The following is a 23,650-nucleotide window of genomic DNA, read 5'->3' as shown; positions in this document are numbered from 1 at the left end:
CTCCCGTTTGGTCTTACTTCAGCACCTCGAGTCTTCACGAAGGTGATGACGGTGGTAGCGGCAGAGCTCAGAAGAAAAGGGATCGCTGTGTTTCCCTATCTGGACGCTCGTGCGGTGCCATCTCCAGTCGACGACTCAATTGTTGTACGACCTGGGGTTTTCAGTCAATGTACCCAAGTCTCACCTGGAGCCCTCTCAACGCCTCCTGTTCATAGGGGCAGTATTGGACACGACATTGAATCGGGCCTTTCCTCCGCCACAGCGGGTTCAGGACATACAGGCTTTGGTTCCAATGTTTCGAAATGGAGCGGTAGTTCCAATACTCAAAGTCCTTCATCTGCTCGGTCTGTTTGCTTCTTGCATACTGTTGGTCACTCATGCACGCTGGCACATGAGGGCTCTCCAGTGGTGCGTCCGCAGGCAGTGGTTTCAGCACAAAGGGGATCTCGAGGACTCGATAAAGATCTCCAGAGACACTGCAGTGGATCTTCAATGGTGGGCAGCGGTCGACAACCTGTCTCAAGGAAGGCCGTTCTCGCTACCCCCACCAGTGGCCTCAGTGGTAACGGATGCTTCCACTCTAGGGAGGGGAGCTCATCTGGGGGACCTGGAGATCAAAGGCCTTTGGTCTCCAGTAGAACAGAAATTACACATCAATCTGTTAGAATTGCGGGCAGTACGGCTGGCACTCAAGGCCTTCCTCCCTTCCATTCGCGGTCAGTCAGAACAGGTTCTAACGGACAACACGACCGCGATGTGGTATATAAACAAACAGGGAGGAGTGGGGTCGTATCTTCTCTGCAGAGAAGCTCTTCAACTCTGGTCCTGGCTTCAGGACCACAAGATCTGCTTGATTGCACATCATGTGGCCGGAGTCCTGAATGTGCGTGCATACATTCTCAGTCGACGCATCTCGGTCGACCACGAGTGGCGTCTTTATCCAGATCTAGTTCTGTATATCTTCCAGATGTGGGGATATCCACAAATAGATCTGTTTGCAACTCGAGAGAATGCGCAGTGCCCACTGTTTTGCAGCCTCCAGTATCAGGTGCAAGGAGCTCTGGGGGGCGCGTTTCAGATGTGCTGGAAGGGTCAGTTGCTTTATGCGTTTCCTCCCATACCCTTGATTCCTTGAGTTCTCAGAAACATCCGCCAGGACCTCGCTCAAGTCATCTTAATAGCTCCGGATTGGCCGAGAAAGGTGTGGTATTCGGACCTACTCCAACTCTCTCAGTGCCCTCCGCTCCGTCTCCCTTGCAGGGTGGACCTCCTCTCGCAGTCGCAGGGGCAGATTCTACACCCCCACTTCCAGAGCCTGCATCTTCATGCCTGGAGATTGAACGGGGCAATCTGAGTTCCTTTTCTCTCCATCCAGATGTGGTGGAAGTTATTCTATCGGCCAGGCGACACTCCACCAAGTCAATCTATGCAAATCGTTGGGCTAAGTTTACAAGCTGGTGTGGAGAGAATAGTTTAGATCCTTTAAGAGCTGGTTTATCTGACATTTTGTCATTTGCGCTCTATTTGGCACAGAAAGGTTTTTCAGTTGCCACTGTTAAGGGTTATCTGTCTGCACTATCTGCTTTTCTGTGCCTTCCTGATCAACCATCCTTCTTTAAATCTCCAATTGTTTTAAAGTTTCTAAAGGGACTCACTAATAAGTATCCGCCCACGCCATTCGTTATGCCTCAGTGGGACCTTAGCTTGGTTTTAACTTTTCTTATGGGGGCCCCGTTTGAACCCATGCACTCTTGTTCTTTACGGTTTCTAGTATTTAAAACTGTTTTCCTGGTGGCAATAACATCTGCCAGAAGGGTTAGTAAGCGTCAGGCTCTAACTGTAGAAACCCCATTCCTTTCCTTCTTCAAGGATAAAGTGGTGTTGAGGACCAAGGCGGCTTTCCTACCGAAGGTTGTTACACCCTTTCACCTGGGGAAGTCAATTACTCTCTCTTCCTTTTACCCTCCACCTCACCCATCCAAGGAGGAAGAGAGGCTCCACCGGCTGGATCCGCGTAGAGCACTGAGCTTCTACGTCGCCAGGACGAAAGAGTTCAGACAGGATGAACAGCTCTTCGTTGGATACGTGGGGAAGAGGAAAGGTAGAGCGGTCCACAAGAGAATGCTGTCCAGGTGGGTCATTCTATGTATTAAGATCTGCTATTCTTTGGCGAAGAGAGATCCACCTGTGGGGCTTCGTGCCCATTCCACCAGGGCCAAAGCAGCTTCATCGGCTTTGGCTAGAGGTGTTCCTGTGGCTGACATCTGCAGGGCAGCGACCTGGGCATCCCTCCATACTTTTGCCAAGCATTACTGTTTGGACTTTGAGGTCAGGAGGGATGGCCATTTTGCTCGCTCGGTGCTGCAAGATTTCTTGGTTTGACCATTCGGGCACCCACCACCGGAGGTTATACTGCTTGGGGACTCTATTCTTTTGGTGAGGAATCCACAGGTAGGTGTATCCATCAGAAGAATAAGTTACTTACCTTCGGTAACGCTTTTTCTGGTGGATACAGTAACTACCTGTGGATTCCTCACGGTCCCACCCACCTCCCCGTTGCCTGACTGGTCAAACCAGGATCTCTTTGGGTGCGCATCCTTGGACTTGTATATATATGTATATAGCTTTCACATGCATATGGTTGTATTCATTGTATATACTTTTCCTTTGCAATCTAAGATAGTGAAAAGGACATTTTGGACTGGAATTGTACATATATATATTTATTTATTTCTATCTCGAATTGAGCATTCATAACTGTGATATATATTTTATTATATTAAATGTTTTATTTTCGTCTATTCTGGATTAGTGTGTGCTCTTTAGGTTTAACCTGATCGCCTCTAGGGCACGTAAAAAATGGTGATAACTGACGTCTGCACGTCGACGTTGGCTTCTTATTGCCTAGATGACGTCATGTGGCGTCACGTGGAGTCGGGCGATTGTGACGTCATCGTCGACGTGCAGAGCTAGAAGAAATTTCCGTCGAAGGCTGGCGCGAGGGGAGAATTCTTTTGGTGAGGAATCCACAGGTAGTTACTGTATCCACCAGAAAAAGCGTTACCGAAGGTTAGTAACTTATTCTTTAGTTCTAGTCTTAATTGCTTGTTTACTATCTTGCCTCACAATACATACCTTTCTTACATGTGTCAATTGTTCACTGTTTTCCTTTATAATGTTTAAATCATAATCATTCATTTACTTCAATATTGCTTAAAAGTTTCCAGTGAAACATATCTTTACCAATGCCAATCATACTCTAAGATGCATTGCTTCCCCAAAAGCAGATTTCCCATCTGTAACTTTCTACTTATGAAAAATGCTTCAAATTACAATACATCACCTGACTGACTAAACCACTTTAGAGCCAGACATGTTGCCGTTGCCAGTGCTTGTTGATTATGGCATATTTGACATTTTTTGTAAGTTCACACAAATGATATAGACTCCCTTCCAAATGTGATCCAGGTTAGTTCAGGATGCCAGATGTGAACACTTACATTTAAACTACTAGATGTAACACTGTGTGTACGAACTATAACTGTGCCAAACAAGAGTTGGGCACAGCTGCATAGTGCTAACATCAGCAATGCAGGCTCTGCATACGCTTACATTTCCAAGGAATACGTTGAGCTTACTTGCTGTCTTAAAAGTATGAGAATTAAGTCAGGCTTCTTGTATTTTAAATTTGAATGCAGGACTTGTAAAGTGAAATCGTATTCCATGTATTTTATCTGAGCATTCCCAGTTTATTTCTTACAAAACCACAAAATAAGGCAAAAAAGATCTTTTCATAGAATAGATGTTATAAGGGCCCTCATATATTACATTGATCAGACTATGCCTATTAAAAAGACTCATCAGATTTTTGGGGGTTTTGCCCAACCACAACAATGTGTAGCCATAGCAAAAGTAGGATATACATTGTGACCTTACCACAATAATATTGCTCAGGAGGATACATTTGGACTGTAATGGGTGTAATTCAGTGATGCAGTTGTAATAATGTAGCACTGTTACTTCCCTATTAGGACTGCACTTTAAAGTATTTAACAAATTATGATTAGTCAAGTGATTCTTCTTTTTTGTCTGTGCCTAAGGTGTAAACAAACTTGTGAATTCCACAGAACACCAAGCAAGTGACTATGAGAGAGCATACATAACTAGTGGATGTGAAAGAAGCTTCAGTCATCATTTGGACATTACAAACCATCACAGGAGTAGCACGGTTGAAGAAGTGGGTGCAAGTGTGGAGTATTGCAGCAGCTCAAACAGGACTCCAAATCCTGCCCAATATGAAGGGCCCCACAAACAGACACAATGTATCTGGACTGATCAGGAGAAGCGTTTCAGTGACTCTACTACCCCGAATCCAGATCAGAAAATAGACACTATTTTAAAAATGTGGATCTGCAGCCAGTGCGGTAAATGTTTTAGTCAGTCAGATAATGAGATTGCACATCAGCGAGTAAACAATGGGGAGCAACAGAACACATGTAGTGAATGTGAGAAAAACTTACATCACTCTACAAAGCTGGACAAAACCCAACAAGAATACAGGGGAGAGAAATGTCAGGACTCAACAATGAGGTTCATTCCGGCCAAGGATTCAGTGCCAAAAGAAAGCAGTGTGGGGACAGCAACATCAAGAGAGAAACCCTACTTGTGTACTGAATGTGGGAAGGGGTTCAGGTACTCACAAGCATTGACAATTCATCTGCGGATTCACACTGGAGAGAAGCCGCACATATGCAATGAATGTGGGAGACGCTTTAGTGACTTGGGAAACCTAAAAAGACATCAGAGAATACATAGCGGTGAGAAACCATATACATGTAGCCAGTGTGGAAAAAGTTTCCGGCAGGTGCCACATCTCATCAAGCATCAGCGCATGCACACAGGCGAGAAACCTTATATTTGTCCTGTGTGTGAAAGGCGGTTCATTGACTCATCTTCCTTAAGGAGGCACCAACAAATACATACTAGAGAGAATCAATAGACAAGTCGGAACTGTGTCAACCAACATTCTATGGCAGAGCTACAACAATACGTTCCTCAAATACCGGCGATAGAGGGGGCAGTGTTGAGATGCGCTTCTGAGCCTCCAGTTTTCTTTGGACCTCTCAAGAATGTGGCTTTCTCTACTGATCTACAGAGCCTCCCTTGTAAATCCACATTGGCATCCAGCCAGGGTTTGAACAAGTGATCTGGATACATTTAATGTCCATGTGGTCTCACACTAAAAATAGCAGAGGTAGAGCTAATCAGCATGTCCTCATAAGGTACTAAATAAAGTTCCCAGGTGCAACATCATTCCAATATACACTATATTCTCAATAATCAAAAATGTGTACTGCGGCAATATTGGTACTCCACAGCTCAAAGTGCTGAGACAGACTGACTACTTTGGCTTTGTCTAGGTATTTTCTTAATAATACAAAGTTGTCTGTGTTGGGGCATGTCATTGTAACCTGCAACCCATCAATCAAGAACGATGAAAAGGATTGACACATTTTGTCTGTTGACAAACTATGGTGACTCTTCTGTAAGTACCAGTGGTCTCTACCAGAGGCCACTACAGGAACACACTCCTATGCACAAGCAGCACCCAATTTATTTTGGAGAGTTTCCAAGTTGTCCATTAATTAGATTCATCCTACTGAAGATCACCAGAAAGTCCGAATGAGCTAGACATCTTCACCTAGCAGAAACCAATAATGTGACCAATATGTGGTCAAAGACCTCAGTATGTATATAGTTAGTATGTCATCAACAAAATCCCTTTTTATGGAACTCTTCTCAACCCGCCCTACTGCTGCAAAACATAAATAGGGTTCATCTCTTCAACCGAGGATTCTTGCACAACATTGTAACTCAATCGCTGAGTCACAACAGTCAGTAGCATTGTTGAACTAATTAATTAATGAATGACTGAGTGACTGCTGTGAAAGTGCTCAAGTAAGGTCTGCCTACCAGTGCAACAAATAAATATGGTACCATAGGAACTGGCAAGATTTATTCCTTTAGGACATGTGCAAGAAAATAAATCACTGTGGGTACAGTTACCATCCCTGTGAATGTCCAGAAACTATAAAATGAAATAGAATTGGAACCCTTTAAAACTTACACACAAAACACAGTAGTATTCTAACTTTTACTTTGCTGTAACCTAACTATTTAATTTACAAAAGTGGTACTGAGGAGTCTACTTGCAGTACATTTGAGCTGTAATTGAGAGCATATTCCTAACCAAGGTCAAGAAAATGTACGTCCTACAAGAAGCTGTCCCCATTCTATAAGGTTTTCATATCAAGAATCAGTCACTTTATAAGTACGCAAATCACTGGTCAGATATGTTTAGGCCCTTTGGCTCTACCTCTGGATGAGTTCCATAAAAAAACTATCCTTGGTTATATGCCAGAGTATTCACTGAAAATTTAGGACCTTATGCTGAACGGTAGTAGAGATAAAGTTCTTTCCAACTTTAGCTGATGATGATGAGGATCTTGGGATGCATGCGGAGTGAGGGGTATTGGTACACGTAACAGGACGTAAGCTCCTTCGACTGCTTCTTTGTAATGTAGTGCCTGAGTCCATTTCAATGAACGTTGATTGATAAATCCCCAAACGTGTGTCAAAATTATGAGAAGAGATGGGAGGGGAAATGAATATGGTGACAGAAAGGTATTGAGAAAGTGGGATGGGGCCCTTGGGCCACGTTCCACATGTGTTGGAGGTGAGGAGACCATGGAATAATGTTAGAGTTGGGTGAGTGGCAGCCACTCCAAACAAATTCTACAGGAAAAACCTCATGTTGGTCTAGTATTGTCCACTCTGGGGTCTCAGCCAAGTGTCCAGCTATCCTGCAAGGTCCAGTATGTCCTTGCTGTTCCTAGTTCATTTGTGGAATAACTGAATTAATCTCAGGGATTAATCACAGGGGCAGCATTACGTTTGGCTGTGTGTTTTATAGCAGAGTAGTTTCCAAACTGTGGTCATTCTCTTTGTCCTGACCCCTTCCACCATCCCTTCTCCATGACAGTTCGTTTGATGCTCTTCAGGACCAAATGAGCAGTCTTCTGAGTTTGCATCCCCATGCTGTACAGCACTGCAACCAGTGGTTCTTTCAAATAGTAAGGGGCTTTTTAGAGTGGAATGAAGATCCCTTGGAGTGGTTTCTGGTGTCTAGATTAAGCCTTAGGGGGTTATTCTAACTTTGGAGGAGGTGTTAATCCGTCCCAAAAGTGACGGAAAAGTGACGGATTTACCACCAGCCGTATTACGAGTCCATTATATCCTATGGAACTCGTAATACGGCTGGTGGTATATCCGTCACTTTTCCGTCACTTTTGGGACGGATTAACACTCCTCCAAAGTTAGAATAACCCCCTCAGTGTCTCTAATGGCCTGTGAAAGGTCTTTGAGGGAATGTTGTGGGTCTTTGAGGGCTGTCTGGGGTTGTCTGAAGGTCAGCTGTAGGTGCATGTATGCCAATGCTGATGTCAAGCTTGGACACTCTGGAGTTAATGTGGAAAGAGGGGCGAAATGGGCCAGAAGTCACGTAGACTCAGCTCACAGTTTCTGCATTCTCATATATCATAGATGGAATATCCATTACGAACAAGTGCAGATTTTCTCAATAAAAGGGACTGTTGACAGTGCATCTTCTGCTCACCAAGTTCTGCAAATTGGAGACAGAGTCAATTATCTAGTCACTAAACTTGCAGGTACTGTTTGTTACTACTACAATGCAGCAACTCTCTGGGAAATGCTGGTATCACAAATGTTGGCATCTCTGAGAAATGTTGGTATTCTCCCAATGCAGGAAGTCTCTGAGAAATGTTGGTATCACAAATTTTGGTATCTCTGAGAAATGTTGGTATTCTCCCAATGCAGGAAGTCCCTGAGAAATGCTGGTATCACAAATGTTGGTATCTCTGCAAAATGTTGGTATTCTCCTAATGTAGCAAGTCTCTGAGAAATGTTGCTACCACAACATTTAAAATATACATCTATATCGAAATTAACGTTTGTCCTATACTCTCCAGTCACCGATTCTGTCTTTCTTTGATTGTGAATGCAGCTTAAAAATGAGCAGTTTTATTTTAAGTTGAGCTAATGCTGTGTTTCAATGTGGTAATATGAAAAAAGAAAGCACCTTAAGGAGAGTAAACAGCAGAACATACTGTGTGTGTAGGTTGAGTCCCAATTCGTGTGACAGATGGCTGAGTCCTGTTCACTGTGTCATTATCTCAGCAAAAGGTATCATTCACTCTTCAAACTGATCATCTTTCATAATTTAATCAATCAATCAACATATGAAGCTAATAAATAAATAGAGAAGAATATTTTATCTAAGGAACCAGGTCATCCAGGAAGGGCAACGGTGACCATATCAGTTCCCTCCAGGTGACCAAGTCTTACTCATCCCTCTGGTTTGTCCATATCTTAAGCAAGTGCAGCCTCTCTGCCACTGGCCATTCAAGAATATCTTTGAGCCATGCTTCCAGCGATGGTGCCTCAGGTTCTAGCCGGTGCATAACAATCCTTCTTCTGGCTAGTACTAGTACTAGAGACAGACATGCAAACCTGCATTTCATGTTCAGGTCTGGCATAGAGACAGCTTCATGTTTTCCAAAAACAAAATACATGCATAAATATATACATTCAGGTGCTTTGGTTTATTCAGGTTTCATTCATATTTGGCTTTTGCCCTCCATAGCATACAGCAAAGGGAAGTGGCTTAGCATACTTCAGCCATTAGCTCTAGAAACTGCAAGTGATAACATTTTCCTTTTGTCTGCCTAAATATTAGTCTACTTCTGTGTGGTACACCAGTAGACCAATCTCTGCTTTCCAATGGGTCATTTTTTATTTGTTTTGCTGCTGCAGCATTTCTAACTGTTATTTCTTTTACACCTTTAATGTTTTTTTGTGTATGTTTGCACAAACAATCACAGGTTTTCCAAAGCCAGATCTATTTGCCAATGATTTTTCTCTTTTTTTGGGACAAAAGTAGAAGAGTAGGCTCAAAGGGGAGTGGTCAAGTTTCAAGTCACCCATGTGTCTCAACAATCTGAATTTTAAACATTTCTTCCTAAAAGTCCAGCTCTACAATACAGAATCAGACCAGTGAATAAAATCGAGTCTCCCTCCTGATATCTTAGGAACCTTTCCCTAGAGGGATAGGTCTTGTGGACGATTGTTGGAGATACTTATATCTTGTAATGTAACTTACAACAGTGTGAGCTTACTTAAATCTGGTGTTACCGGACACTGTCTTTACTTAGCTACAGGCTTTATATCTGTAGGAAACATATAATGTTTCCCCTGCAGTACAGAGAGTTCCTCCTAACTCTGGCACATGACATTCCCTTGGCTGGGCATTTGGGCCAGATTAAAACATGGGAAAGGCTTGTCCCCCTGTTTCACTGGCCTAGGATGTCACAGGACACAAAAGCTTTTTGTAAGTCTTGCATGACCTGCCAAGCCAGTGGCAAGACTGGTGGCACTCCAAAGGCTCCCCTTATTCCACTACCTGTGGTTGGGGTTCCCTTTGAAAGGGTAGGGGTTGACATAGTTGGCCCCCTTGACCCTCCTACTGCTTCAGGCAATAGGTTTATCTTGGTGGTAGTGGACCATGCCACAAGATATCCTGAAGCAATTCCTCTAAGGACCACTACAGCACCTGCAGTGGCAAAAGCCCTCCTGGGAATCTTTTCCAGGGTGGGTTTTCCAAAAGAGGTGGTATCAGACAGGGGTAGCAACTTTATGTTGTTTTGCTTTTCTTCTCTTACACTTTCTGCTAAGTGCTGAAAAGTACTCCTAAACTTTCTAAAAGTTTGAAAAAGTTTGAAAAAGTTTTTTTTCCTGTTCTTTAAAAAGTCCTGAAACTTTTTCTCTCTTCTCACTGTCTCTAAACCTTCTTCTATCATGTCTGATGTAGGAACTTCTCTTAAAATGGTCAATACTACTTATGACAATCTAAACTTTAAGAGCCTAAGGAGTCTCTGCATTGATAGAGGTTTAGTGATAGGGAAGAACCCCTCTAGAGAATTTCTGTTTAACATGCTCATTGAGAATGATAAGTCCCTAGCTGGCACTTCAACTGAGAAGTTAGTAGATAGCTCACACTCTGACTCAGGGGAACCCCTTGAAGGAGGTGTAGAGGGTTCTCTTCCAAATCTTCCCCTTAGCAGACCTCCTAGCAATGCTGGTAGTAATAGAAGCTCTCATCATAATAGGGATGCTTTTGTTCCTGGAGGCCAGGTTGTTAGATTCCAAACTGTTAAGGACAGATCTCCCTCTGTTATTTCCAATTTGTCCTCAGTGTCTAAACATTCCCAACCCACCCACCCTGAAGACAACATGTTAGAAAGGGAACTCAAAAAGTTGAGAGTGGAAGAGACCAGGCTGAAGCTTAAACAGCAACAGCTGGCTCTAGACAGGGAATCCCTAGACCTGGAGAAGGGGAGACAGAGAATGGGGTATGGACCCCATGGTGGCAGCAGCAGTATTCCTGATAGTAATCCTGTGAGAGAGCATGATTCCAGGAATCTGCACAAGATAGTTCCCCCTTACAAGGAAGGGGGTGACATTAACAAGTGGTTTGCTGCACTTGAGAGGGCCTGTATGGTACAGGGGGTCCCTCAAAGGCAGTGGGCTGCTATTCTATGGCTATCTTTCAATGGAAAGGGTAGGGATAGGCTCCTTACTGTTAGAGAAAGTGATGCTAATAATTTTGCAGTTTTGAAGGATGCACTCTTGGATGGATTTGGCTTAACCACTGAACAATACAGGATTAAGTTCAGAGACACCAGAAAAGAGTCCTCACAAGACTGGATAGACTTTGTTGACTGTTCAGTGAAGGCCTTGGAGGGGTGGTTACATGGCAGTAAAGTTTCTGACTATGAAAGCCTGTATAATCTTATTCTGAGAGAGCATATTCTGAATAACTGTGTGTCTGACTTGTTACACCAATATCTAGTGGACTCAGATCTGACCTCTCCCCAAGAATTGGGAAAGAAGGAAGACAAATGGGTCAGAACAAGAGTGAACAGAAAAGTTCATACATGGGGTGACAAGGATGGCAAGAAGAAGGATGGCAAGTCTTCTGACAAGGGTGGGGACAAAAGTAAAAATGAGTCTTCATCAGGCCCACAAAAACACTCTGGTGGGGGTGGTGGGTCCAAATCCTCTTCAAATCAAGTAAAAAAGCCTTGGTGTTATTTATGTAAAGTAAAAGGCCATTGGACAACTGATGCCAGTTGTCCAAAGAAAAACACTAAAACTCCCACCACCACAACCCCTACTGCAACCTCTAGTGTCCCTAGTAATAGCAGTGGTGGTGGGAGCAAACCTACTAATAGCCAGTCCAAGGGAGTAGCTGGGTCACTTTTGGTAATTTAGTTGGGGTTGGTCTTGTTAGGGACACCACAGAGGCTGTGCTAGTCTCTGAAGGTGCCATTGATTTGGCCACCTTGGTTGTTTGTCCCCTTAATATGGATAAGTACAAGCAACTTCCCCTAATCAATGGTGTTGTGGTTCAGGCCTTCAGGGACACAGATGCCAGTTTTACCATGGTAATAGAGAAACTGGTACACCCTGAACAACACCTACTTGGTCACCAGTACCAAGTGACAGACGCTCATAACAACACTCTTAGCCACCCCATGGCTGTTGTGAATCTCAACTGATAGGGGGGTTACTGGTCCAAAGAAAGTTGTGGTTGCTTCAGATTTACCTGTAGACTGTCTACTAGGAAATGATTTAGAGACATCAGCTTGGGCAGAAGTGGCGGTGGGGGCTCATGCAGCAATGCTGGGCATTCCTGGGCATATTTTTGCTTTGACAAGGGCTCAGGCCAAAAAGCAAAAAGGACAGGGTGACTTGGATCCTGGAACAATGGACCAAGTGCTCCCTAAAGCTAGGGGTAGCAAGGGTAAATCCCTACCCACTATCCCTCCCTCTACAGATGATTCTCCTTCTGAGGAAGAAGAATTTCCTCCCTGTGCAGAACCTTCACCAGATGAGCTGGCAGCAGACACTGCTGAGCTTTAGGGTGGAGGGGGGCCTGCCAGGGAGGAGCTGAGTGTGGCACAGCAATCCTGTCCCACATTAGAGGGTCTCAGACAGCAAGCTGTCAAGCAGCAAAATGGGGATGTCAGTGACTCACATAGAGGTTACTGGGAGGACAACCTCTTGTACACAGAGGCAAGGTACCCAAAACCTGGAGCAGCCAGGAGATTGGTCATTCCCCTGCAGTACAGAGAGTTCCTCCTAACTCTGGCACATGACATTCCCTTGGCTGGGCATTTGGGCCAGATTAAAACATGGGAAAGGCTTGTCCCCCTGTTTCACTGGCCTAGGATGTCAGAGGACACAAAAGATTTTTGGAAGTCTTGCGTGACCTGCCAAGCCAGTGGCAAGACTGGTGGCACTCCAAGGGCTCCCCTTATTCCACTACCTGTGGTTGGGGTTCCCTTTGAAAGGGTAGGGGTTGACATAGTTGGTCCCATTGACCCTCCTACTGCTTCAGGCTATAGGTTTATCTTGGTGGTAGTGGACCATGCCACAAGATATCCTGAAGCAATTCCTCTAAGGACCACTACAGCACCTGCAGTGGCAAAAGCCCTCCTTGGAATGTTTTCCAGGGTGGGTTTTCCAAAAGAGGTGGTATCAGACAGGGGTAGCAACTTTATGTCTGCATACTTGAAGGCTATGTGGAAGGAATGTGGTGTAACATACAAATTCACCACACCTTATCATCCACAAACAAATGGACTGGTAGAGAGGTTTAATAAAACTCTCAAAGGAATGATAATGGGACTCCCTGAAAAACTCAGGAAGAGATGGGATGTCCTGTTACCTTGCCTCCTTTTTGCTTACAGGGAGGTACCCCAGAAAGGAGTGGGCTTCAGCCCCTGTGGACTCCTATTTGAGCACCCTGTAAGAGGCCCACTAACACTTGTGAAGGAGGGTTGGGAACAACCTTTAAAAGCTCCTAAGCAGGATATAGTGGACTATGTACTTGGCCTAAGATCCAGAATGGCGGAGTACATGAAAAAGGCACCTTCAGGCCATCCAAGAGCTCCAAAAGCAATGGCATGACCAGAAGGCTGTTCTGATTCAGTACCAACCAGGACAGAAGGTGTGGGTATTGGAGCCTGTGGCCCCAAGAGCACTCCAAGACAAATGGAGTGGACCCCATCTCATTGTTGAAAAGAAGGGCGAGGTCACCTACTTGGTTGACCTGGGCACTGCCAGGAGTCCCCTTAGGGTGTTCCATGTCAACCGCCTAAAACCCTACTATGACAGGGCTGATCTCACCCTGCTCATGGCAACAGATGAAGGCCAGGAAGAAGAGAGTGACCCTCTCCCTGATCTCTTCTCTTCCACTGAAGAAGATGCTTTAGTGGAAGGTGTAGTTTTGGCAGACTGTCTTACTGCAGAGCAGAAAGACAACTGCATAAATCTCCTAGGTCAGTTTTCTGATCTCTTTTCAACTGTGCCAGGCACCACATCTTGGTGTGAACACACAATTGATACTGGAGACAGCTTAAAGTAAAATCTATAGGCAGCCTGACCATGTCAGGGACTGCATAAAGCAAGAAGTTCAGAAAATGCTTGACCTAGGAGTGGTTGAACATTCTGAAAGCCCATGGGCCTCTCCTGTGGTGCTTGTACCAAAGCCTCACTCAAAAGATGGAAAAAGGGAGATGAGGTTTTGTGTAGATTACAGAGGTCTCAACCAGGTAACAAAAACTGATGCTCACCCTATACCCAGGGCAGATGAGCTCATAGATACACTGGCATCTGCCAAGTATCTAAGCACCTTTGATTTGACTGCAGGGTATTGGCAGATCAAATTATCAGAGGATGCTAAAGCAAAAACATTTTTTTCTACTATTGGAGGGCACTACCAATTCACAGTAATGCCCTTTTGGTTTGAAAAATGCACCTGCCACTTTTCAGAGGTTAGTGAATACAGTCCTGCAAGAGTTGGAGGCTTTTAGTGCAGCATATCTGGACGATATAGCTGTCTTTAGCTCCACCTGGGATGATCACCTGGTCCACCTGTGGAAAGTTTTGGAGGCTCTGCAAAAGGCAGGCCTCACTATCAAGGCTTCAAAGTGCCAGATAGGGCAGGGGAAAGTGGTTTATCTGGGACACCTGGTAGGTGGAGAACAGATTGCACCACTTCAGGGGAAAATCCAGACAATCATGGATTGGGTTCCCCCTACAACTCAGACCCAGGTGAGAGCCTTCCTAGGCCTCACTGGGTATTACAGGAGATTCATTAAAAACTATGGCTCCATTGCAGCCCCACTTAATGATCTCACTAGCAAGAAGATGCCTAAAAAGGTATTGTGGACAGCTAGCTGTCAGAAAGCTTTTGAGGAGCTCAAACAGGCCATGTGCACTCCACCTGTCCTAAAAAGCCCATGTTTCTCCAAGAAATTCATTGTTCAAACTGATGCATCTGAATTAGGGGTAGGGGCAGTCTTATCACAACTCAATTCTGAGGGCCAGGATCAACCTGTTGCTTTTATCAGCAGGAGGTTGTCCCCTAGAGAAAAGAGTTGGTCTACCATAGAGAGGGAAGCCTTTGCTGTGGTCTGGGCACTGAAGAAGTTGAGGCCATACCTGTTTGGCACTCACTTCATTGTTCAGACAGACCACAAACCTCTACTTTGGCTAAAACAAATGAAAGGTGAAAACCCTAAATTGTTGAGGTGGTCCATATCTCTACAGGGAATGGACTATACAGTGGAACATAGACCTGGGAGTACCCACTCCAATGCAGATGGACTCTCCAGATATTTCCACTTAGACAATGAAGACTCATCAGGTCATGGCTAGTCTTATTGTCCTTCGTTTGGGGGGAGGGGGGAGTTGTGTAGGAAAGTACCATCTTGCCTGGCATGTTACCCCCATATTTCACTGTATATATGTTGCTTTAGTCTATGTGTCACTGGGACCCTGCCAGGCAGGGCCCCAGTGCTCATAAGTATGTGCCCTGTATGTGTTCCCTGTGTGATGACTAACTGTATCACTGAGGCTCTGCTAACCAGAACCTCAGTGGTTATGCTCTCTCTGCTTTCCAAATTGTCACTAACAGGCTAGTGACCAATTTCACCAATTCACATTGGCATACTGGAACACCCTTATAATTCCCTAGTATATGGTACTGAGGTACCCAGGGTATTGGGGTTCCAGGAGATCCCTATGGGCTGCAGCATTTGTTTTGCCACCCATAGGGAGATCTGACAAATCTTACACAGGCCTGCCAGTGCAGCCTGAGTGAAATAACGTCCACGTTATTTCACAGCCATTTACCACTGCACTTAAGTAACTTATAAGTCACCTATATGTCTACCCTTCACCTGGTGAAGGTTGGGTGCAAAGTTACTTGGTGTGTGGGCACCCTGGCACTAGCCAAGGAGCCCCCACATCGTTCAGGGCAAATTCCCTAGACTTTGTGAGTGCGGGGACACCATTACACGCGTGCACTATACATAGGTCACTACCTATGTATAGCGTCACAATGATAACTCCGAACATGGCCATGTAACATGTCTAAGATCATGGAAACAATTCCATGATCCCCCGGGTCTCTAGCACAGAACCCAGGTACTGCCTAACTGCCTTTCCGAGGTCTCCACTGCAGCTGCTGCTGCTGCCAACTCCTCAGACAGGTTTCTGCCCTCCTGGGGTCCAGGCAGCCCTGGCCCAGGAAGGCAGAACAAAGGATTTCCTCTGAGAGAGGGTGTGACACCCTCTCCCTTTGGAAATAGGTGTGATGGCTGGGGAGGAGTAGCCTCCCCCAGCCTCTGGAAATGCTTTGATGGGCACAGATGCTGCCCATCTCTGCATAAGCCAGTCTACACCGGTTTAGGGATCCCCCAGCCCTGCTCTGGCACAAAACTGGACAAAGGAAAGTGGAGTGACCACTCCCCTGACCTGCACCTCCCAGGGGAGGTGCCCAGAGCTCTTCCAGTGTGCTCCAGACCTCTGCCTTCTTGAAAACAGAGGTGTTGCTGGCACACTGGACTGCTCTGAGTGGCCAGTGCCAGCAGGTGACGTCAGAGACTCCTTCTGATAGGCTCTTACCTCTCTTAGTAGCCAATCCTCCTTCCTAGGTAGCCAAACCTCCTTTTCTGGCTATTTAGGGTCTCTGCTTTGGGGAATTCTTCAGATACCAAATGCAAGAGCTCACCAGAGTTCCTCTGCATCTCCCCCTTCACCTTCTGCCAAAGGATCGACCGCTGACTGCTCAGGACGCCTGCAAAACCGCAACAAAGTAGCAAAGACGACTACTGCAACCTTGTATCGCTTCATCCTGCCGGCTTTCTTGACTGTTTCCTGGTGGTGCATGCTCTGGGGGTAGCCTGCCTCCTTTCTGCACAAGGAGCTCTGAAGAAATCTCCTGTGGGTCGACGGAATCTTCCCCCTGCAACTGCAGGCAACAAAAGACTGCATCACCGGTCCTCTGGGTCCCCTCTCAGCACGATGAGCGTGGTCCCTGGAACTCAGCAACTCTGTCCAAGTGACTCCCACAGTCCAGTGACTCTTCAGTCCAAGTTTGGTGGATGTAAGTCCTTTCCTCCCCACGCTAGACTGCATTGCTGGGTACCGCGTGATTTGCAGCTGCTCCGGCTCCTGTGCACTCTTCCAGGATTTCCTTCGTGCACAGCCAAGCCAAGCCTGGGTCCCCGACACTCTAACCTTCTGAGTTGTCCTCCGGCGTCGTGGGACTCCCTTTTCTGACTTCGGGTGGACTCCGGTTCACTCCTCTTCTAAGTGCCTGATCCAGTACTTCTGCGGGTGCTGCCTGCTTCTGTGAGGGCTCCCTAACGTGCTGGGCGCCCCCTCTGTCTCCTCATCCAAGTGGCGACATCCTGGTCCCTCCTGGGCCACAGCAGCATCCAAAAACCCTAATCGCGACCCTTGCAGCTAGCAAGGCTTGTTTGCGGTCTTTCTGCGTGGGAACACTTCTGCAAGCTTCTTCACGACGTGGGACATCCATCCTCCAAAGGGGAAGTTCCTAGTCCTCTTCGTTCTTGCAAAACACCAAGCTTCTTCCATCCGGTGGCAGCTTCGTTGCACCCTCAGCTGGCATTTCCTGGGCTCCTGCCCACTCTCGACACTGTCGCTACTCTTGGACTTGGTCCCCTTGTCTTTCAGGTACTCAGGTCCGGAAATCCACTGTTGTTGCATTGCTGGTGCTGGTTTTCCTTGCAGAATCCCCCATCACGACTTCTGTGCTCTCTGGGGGTTGTAGGTGCACTTTACACCTACCTTACAGGGTCTTGGGGTGGGCTATTTTTCTAACCCTCACTGTTTTCTTACAGTCCCAGCGACCCTCTACAAGCTCACATAGGTTTGGGGTCCATTCGTGGTTCGCATTCCACTTTTGGAGTATATGGTTTGTGTTGCCCCTATACCTATGTGCTCCTATTGCAATCTATTGTAACTTTACACTGCTTGCATTACTTCCTTTTGCTATTACTGCATATTTTTGGTATTGTGTACATATATCTTGTGTATATTTGGCATCCTCATACTGAGGGTACTCACTGAGATACTTTTGGCATATTGTCATAAAAAGAAAGTACCTTTATTTTTAGTATATCTGTGTATTGTGTTTTCTTATGATATTGTGCATATGACACCAGTGGTATAGTAGGAGCTTTGCATGTTTCCTAGTTCAGCCTAAGCTGCTCTGCTATAGCTACCTTCTATCAGCCTAAGCTGCTAGAAACACCTCTTCTACACTAATAAGGGATAACTGGACCTGGCACAAGGTGTAAGTACCTCTGGTACCCACTACAAGCCAGGCCAGCCTCCTACAATATCCCTTTCTGAATCTGGCAAGGATCTAACACCATCTGGGATAAGGTGTGTGGTAATATCACAGTTCCCTATAACCGTACGTGGTTCAGCCAACCCATGGCGAATCAACTATTACATTATACTGTTTTTTGACCAATGTATACCACTTATACGTGTGCTGTTTGTCACTACATTTGACCCAGGTCCCCTGACTATGCCCAACATCTCTAGAACATTTAGTTTGATTTGCCCCTCCCCACTCTGGCAATGCTGGCTAACCGACCAGCTTGGATGGGCCACAGTGAGCATTAGTGTAATCTGCCGCTCTCCTTTCTGGCAGTGCAGGCTAACCCACCAGTTTACACGAGCCACAGCTGAGCATTAGTGTAATATGCCTCTCTCCTCTAATGCCCTTCAGGCTAACCCAACAGTTTACATGAGCCACAGATTAAGCCAGTGCTTGAGATTAACGAGGACCTCTCCATTAAGGCCTACTGTTCTTGAGAGAAGGGATCTTGTCCTACCTCTATCAAAACATTTACATATTTTGGTATTACATATAATGCCAAACGTACTGTGATTTTCCAAATTTTGGCTAATACATCCTTGTACTCTTTGACATTCAATGAGGTCATAAAATGTCTTACTTTGGCCACCATCAATGACTTTTTCCTTTATTATGCTAACACTGTATATCTTGACCTACCCATTTACTTAAACCAACTTATTCAAGTACTATGTCAATCAGCCCACCTGATGACAGGCGCTCAAAAGGTTAATTCACTCTCAGCCCCCTCTACCTAGTCTCCACAACCTGCAAATTAAGAAGCATATTATTTGTAAATTAATTATGTAACATGCCCCGCCATTAACCTCCTACAACAAACGTTTGACAATATTTCACCTTGTCAATTCTCAGGTTTAGGAAATCCTGTTTGGGGGCAGTAGCTTCTCAGTTTAGGCCTCAAAACTCTAGAACTAATTGCCCTTTCACTTGTGGACAGTGGCCTCCTTGATAATTAAGGAAGGGCTAAAACATGACAGTGCACTACGTTCTATAAGAGTCACGAGTGTTGTGAGTCTATTTAGCAGCAAATGACCCTGGGCCAAGAAATCTATGGCAGTGGAGTTAATAAACCAGGTCAACCACCATGGCACTCCATGAAGTTTCTAAAATAAAACTAGCTAGGAAATAAGCAGGTGAAACATACAGTGAGTATATGTGCATAGCTTTTTATACTTTTCCTTGCATCAGTGAGGGCTCAGAATGTGTTAGGGTAACACATTTTTAGAAGAGAATCAGAGTGCTACTGATGGATACACAACACTATAAGTAAAATATCTATGTAGTGTTGTTTACTCTGAGGCAAAATAAACCAGCATTGGCAAAACCAGTAGGTCTGGCTTGAACTTGGAATTCTGATTCAAACATTGAAAAAAACTTCTTCAGTCAAAGCAAAAAATATTGCTTCCAATATAGAATGTATCTATGAGATAACAAATTCAATGTGGGAGGATTCAGTGTACTTTTGAGGTGTAAAAGGGTTCCCTTTGCAAAGCAAGCACTCCATAGACAGAACCAAATAGCCAATAGTATCAGATGCAAGTGAAATATTTTTCTAGTTGGACATATATATATTCTAAAGAATTCTAGTGATTGGTTGTGGAGACATCTGCACTGTCAATTCAAACCTAAAAAGAAAAGTACTTTGTAATAATGTCAGTGACAACAAGTGGGCAAATTGGTAATGCCAACTATTAAACCAGGATGCCAAAGGAGCAGATTCAGCCATAGCTGGAGATCACCCACATATCTAAATCAAGAGAGAGGAAGCCAGTGTCTGGCCTTCTTCCAAGCTTTAAAATGGGGGAAAATATTCCTGTTAGAAAGAAAGTTATTTTCCGTAATTATTGTATCATAAATATTTTCCCAAATGTGTATGCGTAAACTATGTAGTCTTATTTGGCCTAAGACGGAGCAATCATAGCATTCCTGTCCTCAAGCCATTCCACTGGCTCTCATCAATGACAGATCACAGTTCAAGATTCTTTCCGATAGCACTGTCCAGGCTGTCTAATGAAATCTTCCAGCCACACCAAACATCCAGTTTCTAGAGACCTCAAACAACTGGCCTTTCACCAATCTAACTCAAAAAATTTGGAGTCTGTACTTCCTGCGAGGATTGCCCTCAGTCAGACCTGCTAGGAATACTTTGCCTGGGCAGAGTGGGTCCAACATCTACAAAATACACACCGAAATTATATAGAAACCAATAAATAACTCAATTTGTTTTTAGATGATGCTCCTTAGGGATATTTCTAACTGCAAATTGTTCACTTTTGAACATCTGGATGTGCCAGACTGCATCTGAAAAGTTTGCCATTAGCTCTCCTGCGCTGGTAGGTCATTGGCTCCCTCTCTTCATCTGATGTAGCACAGATCTGACTTCACCACCCTGGCACCCTTATATCGGTTCCCTTTTTTCAACACCCTTCAACATGAATCTGGAGCTGATCTCCATGAAATATTTTTTCATAGAAGTTCCTTTTTGCAGTGCTTTCGGGATGTCTCCGTCTAAATGTCAGGCTTAAACTGCTGCCACTCTTGCCATGGACAAATGTCCTTTTCTGACCCCAAATGGTCTGATTGTGATGGGTGGACTGTGATACATGCAGCTTCATGCACATGAAGGCAACAAAGGAGAAGGAGGTGAAACTTTTCATGGCACACACGTTAGCGCTAGGCTTGGTGCCAATCTTGTTTGAAATAAAGATTGATGCCACACTCTTCTCCATCCTCAAAGTCATCCAAGAAGGAGAACCGGAAACAAAAAAAGGCACCAACGCGACAAATTCTCATCCAGACATTATTCCAGCTTGAGAGGGAGGTCTCCCCAACGCTTTCCACCTCCAGCTGAGCCCTCCTCTAAGCCTGTAGACATCACTCCAATGGAAGAACCCAGGCCGACCCCTTGCCCAACATTCAACAGTGTTGCTGGCCTTGATGCCAACATCCCCTGTCTACTTGGAGTTTCCAGCACCATAATGGCACTGTCCAGGAAAGCAGAGGTTCTTTTGAATACAACTGCAGGCGCCATGGATCTGTGTAGTTCCCTGGCTGGTACTCTTCCGGGCCCAGTTCACCACAGAAGAGCACCTTGGGAACCCAGCACCAGCCAGAGCTGCACCGATGCCCAAGAGCCTGCCAGTATTCACAGTCAATGTCAGTAACATTGTCATCACCAACGCCTGGCCCTCCCTACAGTATCGTGGCAATATTAGTACAGTCAAGAAGGGAGACACAGCAAATGACTGAGTATGACAAATACTCAATAAGAAGGCCAACTTCATTTTCCTGCTAACTCAAACACTGCAGACTATTTGGTGCTTCAAAATGCCAGCAGCTTTGGCAATGCTCTTGAAAAGGAGAGGCCAGTTCGAACATCCACAAGAAATCTTGCATCCCTCTTTGGCAGCATTCAGACTGCTTCTCCTGTTCAATGACACTCTAATGGAGCTGTGATTAACAGGCTTGTGATCCAAGCCTTCTCCCCCTCAAAACAAAACCCTGGACAATTCCAAACAAGGAGTAAAAAATTGAAGGCAGTGGGCAAGAAGTGTTTTCTGCTGGGAGTCTGACTCTGCAGCCAATAAACACCATATGCTTGCTAGCCAGTTACACGCATATGCTTTAGGAGATGTCAGATATAATGGTGCCATGTCTGCCAGACCACCTGATGGACAATTTTGCTGAAGTGGTCTGGGAAGGTTAGACCTCCACCAGACAAATCCTCAGGAAAGCTTGGAGATAATGGAATCAGTAGCCAGGTCCATGTGCTCTTCGGCTGTTGTCAAAAGACATCTGGCTTCACTCACTAGCTACTCAGCTGATATACAAGCAGGCCTAAGGGGGCATAGACAGGGATTTTCTGCTGCATTATTGGCATTTGTTTGTTTACCAGATCAACCTTGTCTGTCCAAGTTCCCAATAGTTGTAAGGTTTCTGGAGGGGCTTTCATGTTCCCCTTTTCCCCTTTCATTATGCTCCACTGGGACCTTAATCTGGTTCTAACATTGGAGATGGTCACCCTTGAAGACTTAAAGAGCTGCCACTTGCAGCTTTTAAACCTCAGAACTCTGTTTTGGTGACTATTAGTTCTGCTTGGCGCATTAGTGAGCTGCAAGCACTGTGTGTCCATCTACCCTTCACCTATTTTCACAGAGACAAGCTTTTTCCCACCGAAGGTAGTTCCTCCTCACCCGATTCCACCAAGAGAAGAAGTTGCATCAGCTGAATCCTCGTAGGGCTGTTAGTTTTTTATCAACAGGATGAAGGAGTTTAGCTCTGAAGATCCGCTATTTGTCAGATATGTGTGCAACAAAAATAGGCAAGTTGGTCTAAATGAGGACCCTGACATGGTAGGTTGTGCTTTGCATTAAGATGTGTTTTTGCCCTTGCTTAAAAGGTAGCACTAGGCTCATTCTACCAGAGCAAAGGCATCTAGATTCCTTGGTGCTGGCCGTAGCAGAGATGTGTTGTGCCACAACAGGGGCTTCTCATCACAACGGTAGCAAACCATTAGTGATTGGATTCAGAAGTGAAAAGGGGTGGATACGTTGCCCCTTCGATGCTGCAGCACTTTCTGGTTGGACTACTTCATCTTACCCAGCACCTGAGAGGATTTACTGCTGTGGTGTCAATTATAAAGATGAGGAATCTACAGGGAGGAGTATCAATATGATGAGAAAGTTACTGGTGGATACTTTATATCCCTACACATACCTCCCTGCAATGAAGTATGTTCATAAGAATCCGATGAGTACCAGGATTCCAGTTTAGTATTGGTGCACTGCATATCCACTGTCTATTTAAACTGACCTCATCGTCTCTTTTTCGAAGGATTCGGGGAAAAAACTATCCAGAACTGGTGTAAGGGCCTGGATGGCACCGTTTGACTCCATTGGTGCAGACGCGCTATGGCAAAATGTCCTGATCAGTCTGGTGTATTGAAAACGTGAGGAATGTGCTGGCAGATTGAGTATCCAAGAGCAAGATATTGTTCACCCAGACAATTGCCTGTATTGGGCAGCTCAACTTTTCTAGGGACCAACCAGCCAAAATATCACCAAAAGCAGCAAATTCACACTCAAAACCGGGCACAAGTTGGCAGAGTAGCAACCCCTTCAATCTCCTTTTGATAGGTTATTGAAACTGAAATTGCTGGGAAGGAGGAGTAGATTATGTAGCAGCATTAATACGTCGGACACAAAGGTAATAAGGTGGAACACTGACCAAACCCGTAGCCCTGAAAATACAGATGTAAAGTAGAAAAAGCATAGGGCATCAGTGCATAGCTTAAACCACAAAATCATCAGAACTAGGACTAGGACTAATAACAGCAAACCTAAAATACAACAACTGAACAGGCGAAAAGGCACCCAGCAAGCATAACAACTAAAAGACGACATGAATTATACCACAAGATTTACATGTCACTGGGGGAAAAGGACTCTCCTTTGGCACCCTACAGGGAGCAGTGTTTTACCACCCTAGAGAGTGTCAACAGATGAGTATTGCCAAGACAACAACCAACACCCTAAGAGCATACCACAGCTGCCCACATTGTGTCTACCTCATCCTGGTCACAAGCCAACCAGGCATTAATACCTGTATGAAGGAGCTAACTTCCACAAAGAGGTAATCTAAGATTATATAGGGGGAAGACAACAGAACAGACAGAAAAATGGGTGAGCTGTGTGCCACCCCTCATACGTTGACTCACTGCAACAAAAGCACACACCCCTATTTAAACAA

At 45.1% G+C, this 23,650-nt stretch overlaps 2 protein-coding genes across 5 annotated transcripts in view; one reads left to right on the top strand and one right to left on the bottom strand.

Annotated features, from left to right (window-relative positions):
* The window catches only part of LOC138286606 (zinc finger protein 135-like), a 61,220-nt gene extending 55,215 nt beyond the window's left edge, over positions 1-6,005 (top strand). For all 4 annotated transcript variants that reach the window (XM_069227032.1, XM_069227034.1, XM_069227033.1 and 1 more), the window contains one exon: positions 4,101-6,005. In XM_069227032.1, coding sequence (XP_069083133.1) covers positions 4,101-4,999 — 899 coding nt within the window. In that variant the 3' untranslated portion in view covers positions 5,000-6,005. The remainder of the gene's footprint in view (positions 1-4,100) is intronic.
* The window catches only part of LOC138286355 (zinc finger protein 845-like), a 367,802-nt gene that overhangs the window by 162,757 nt on the left and 181,395 nt on the right, over positions 1-23,650 (bottom strand). The window lies entirely within an intron of this gene.

This window comes from Pleurodeles waltl, chromosome 3_2 (assembly GCF_031143425.1).
Source record: "Pleurodeles waltl isolate 20211129_DDA chromosome 3_2, aPleWal1.hap1.20221129, whole genome shotgun sequence".
NCBI lineage: Eukaryota > Metazoa > Chordata > Amphibia > Caudata > Salamandridae > Pleurodeles > Pleurodeles waltl.
The sequence above is the reverse complement of the archived record's forward strand: the minus strand, read 5'-3'. Positions and strand labels throughout refer to the sequence as shown.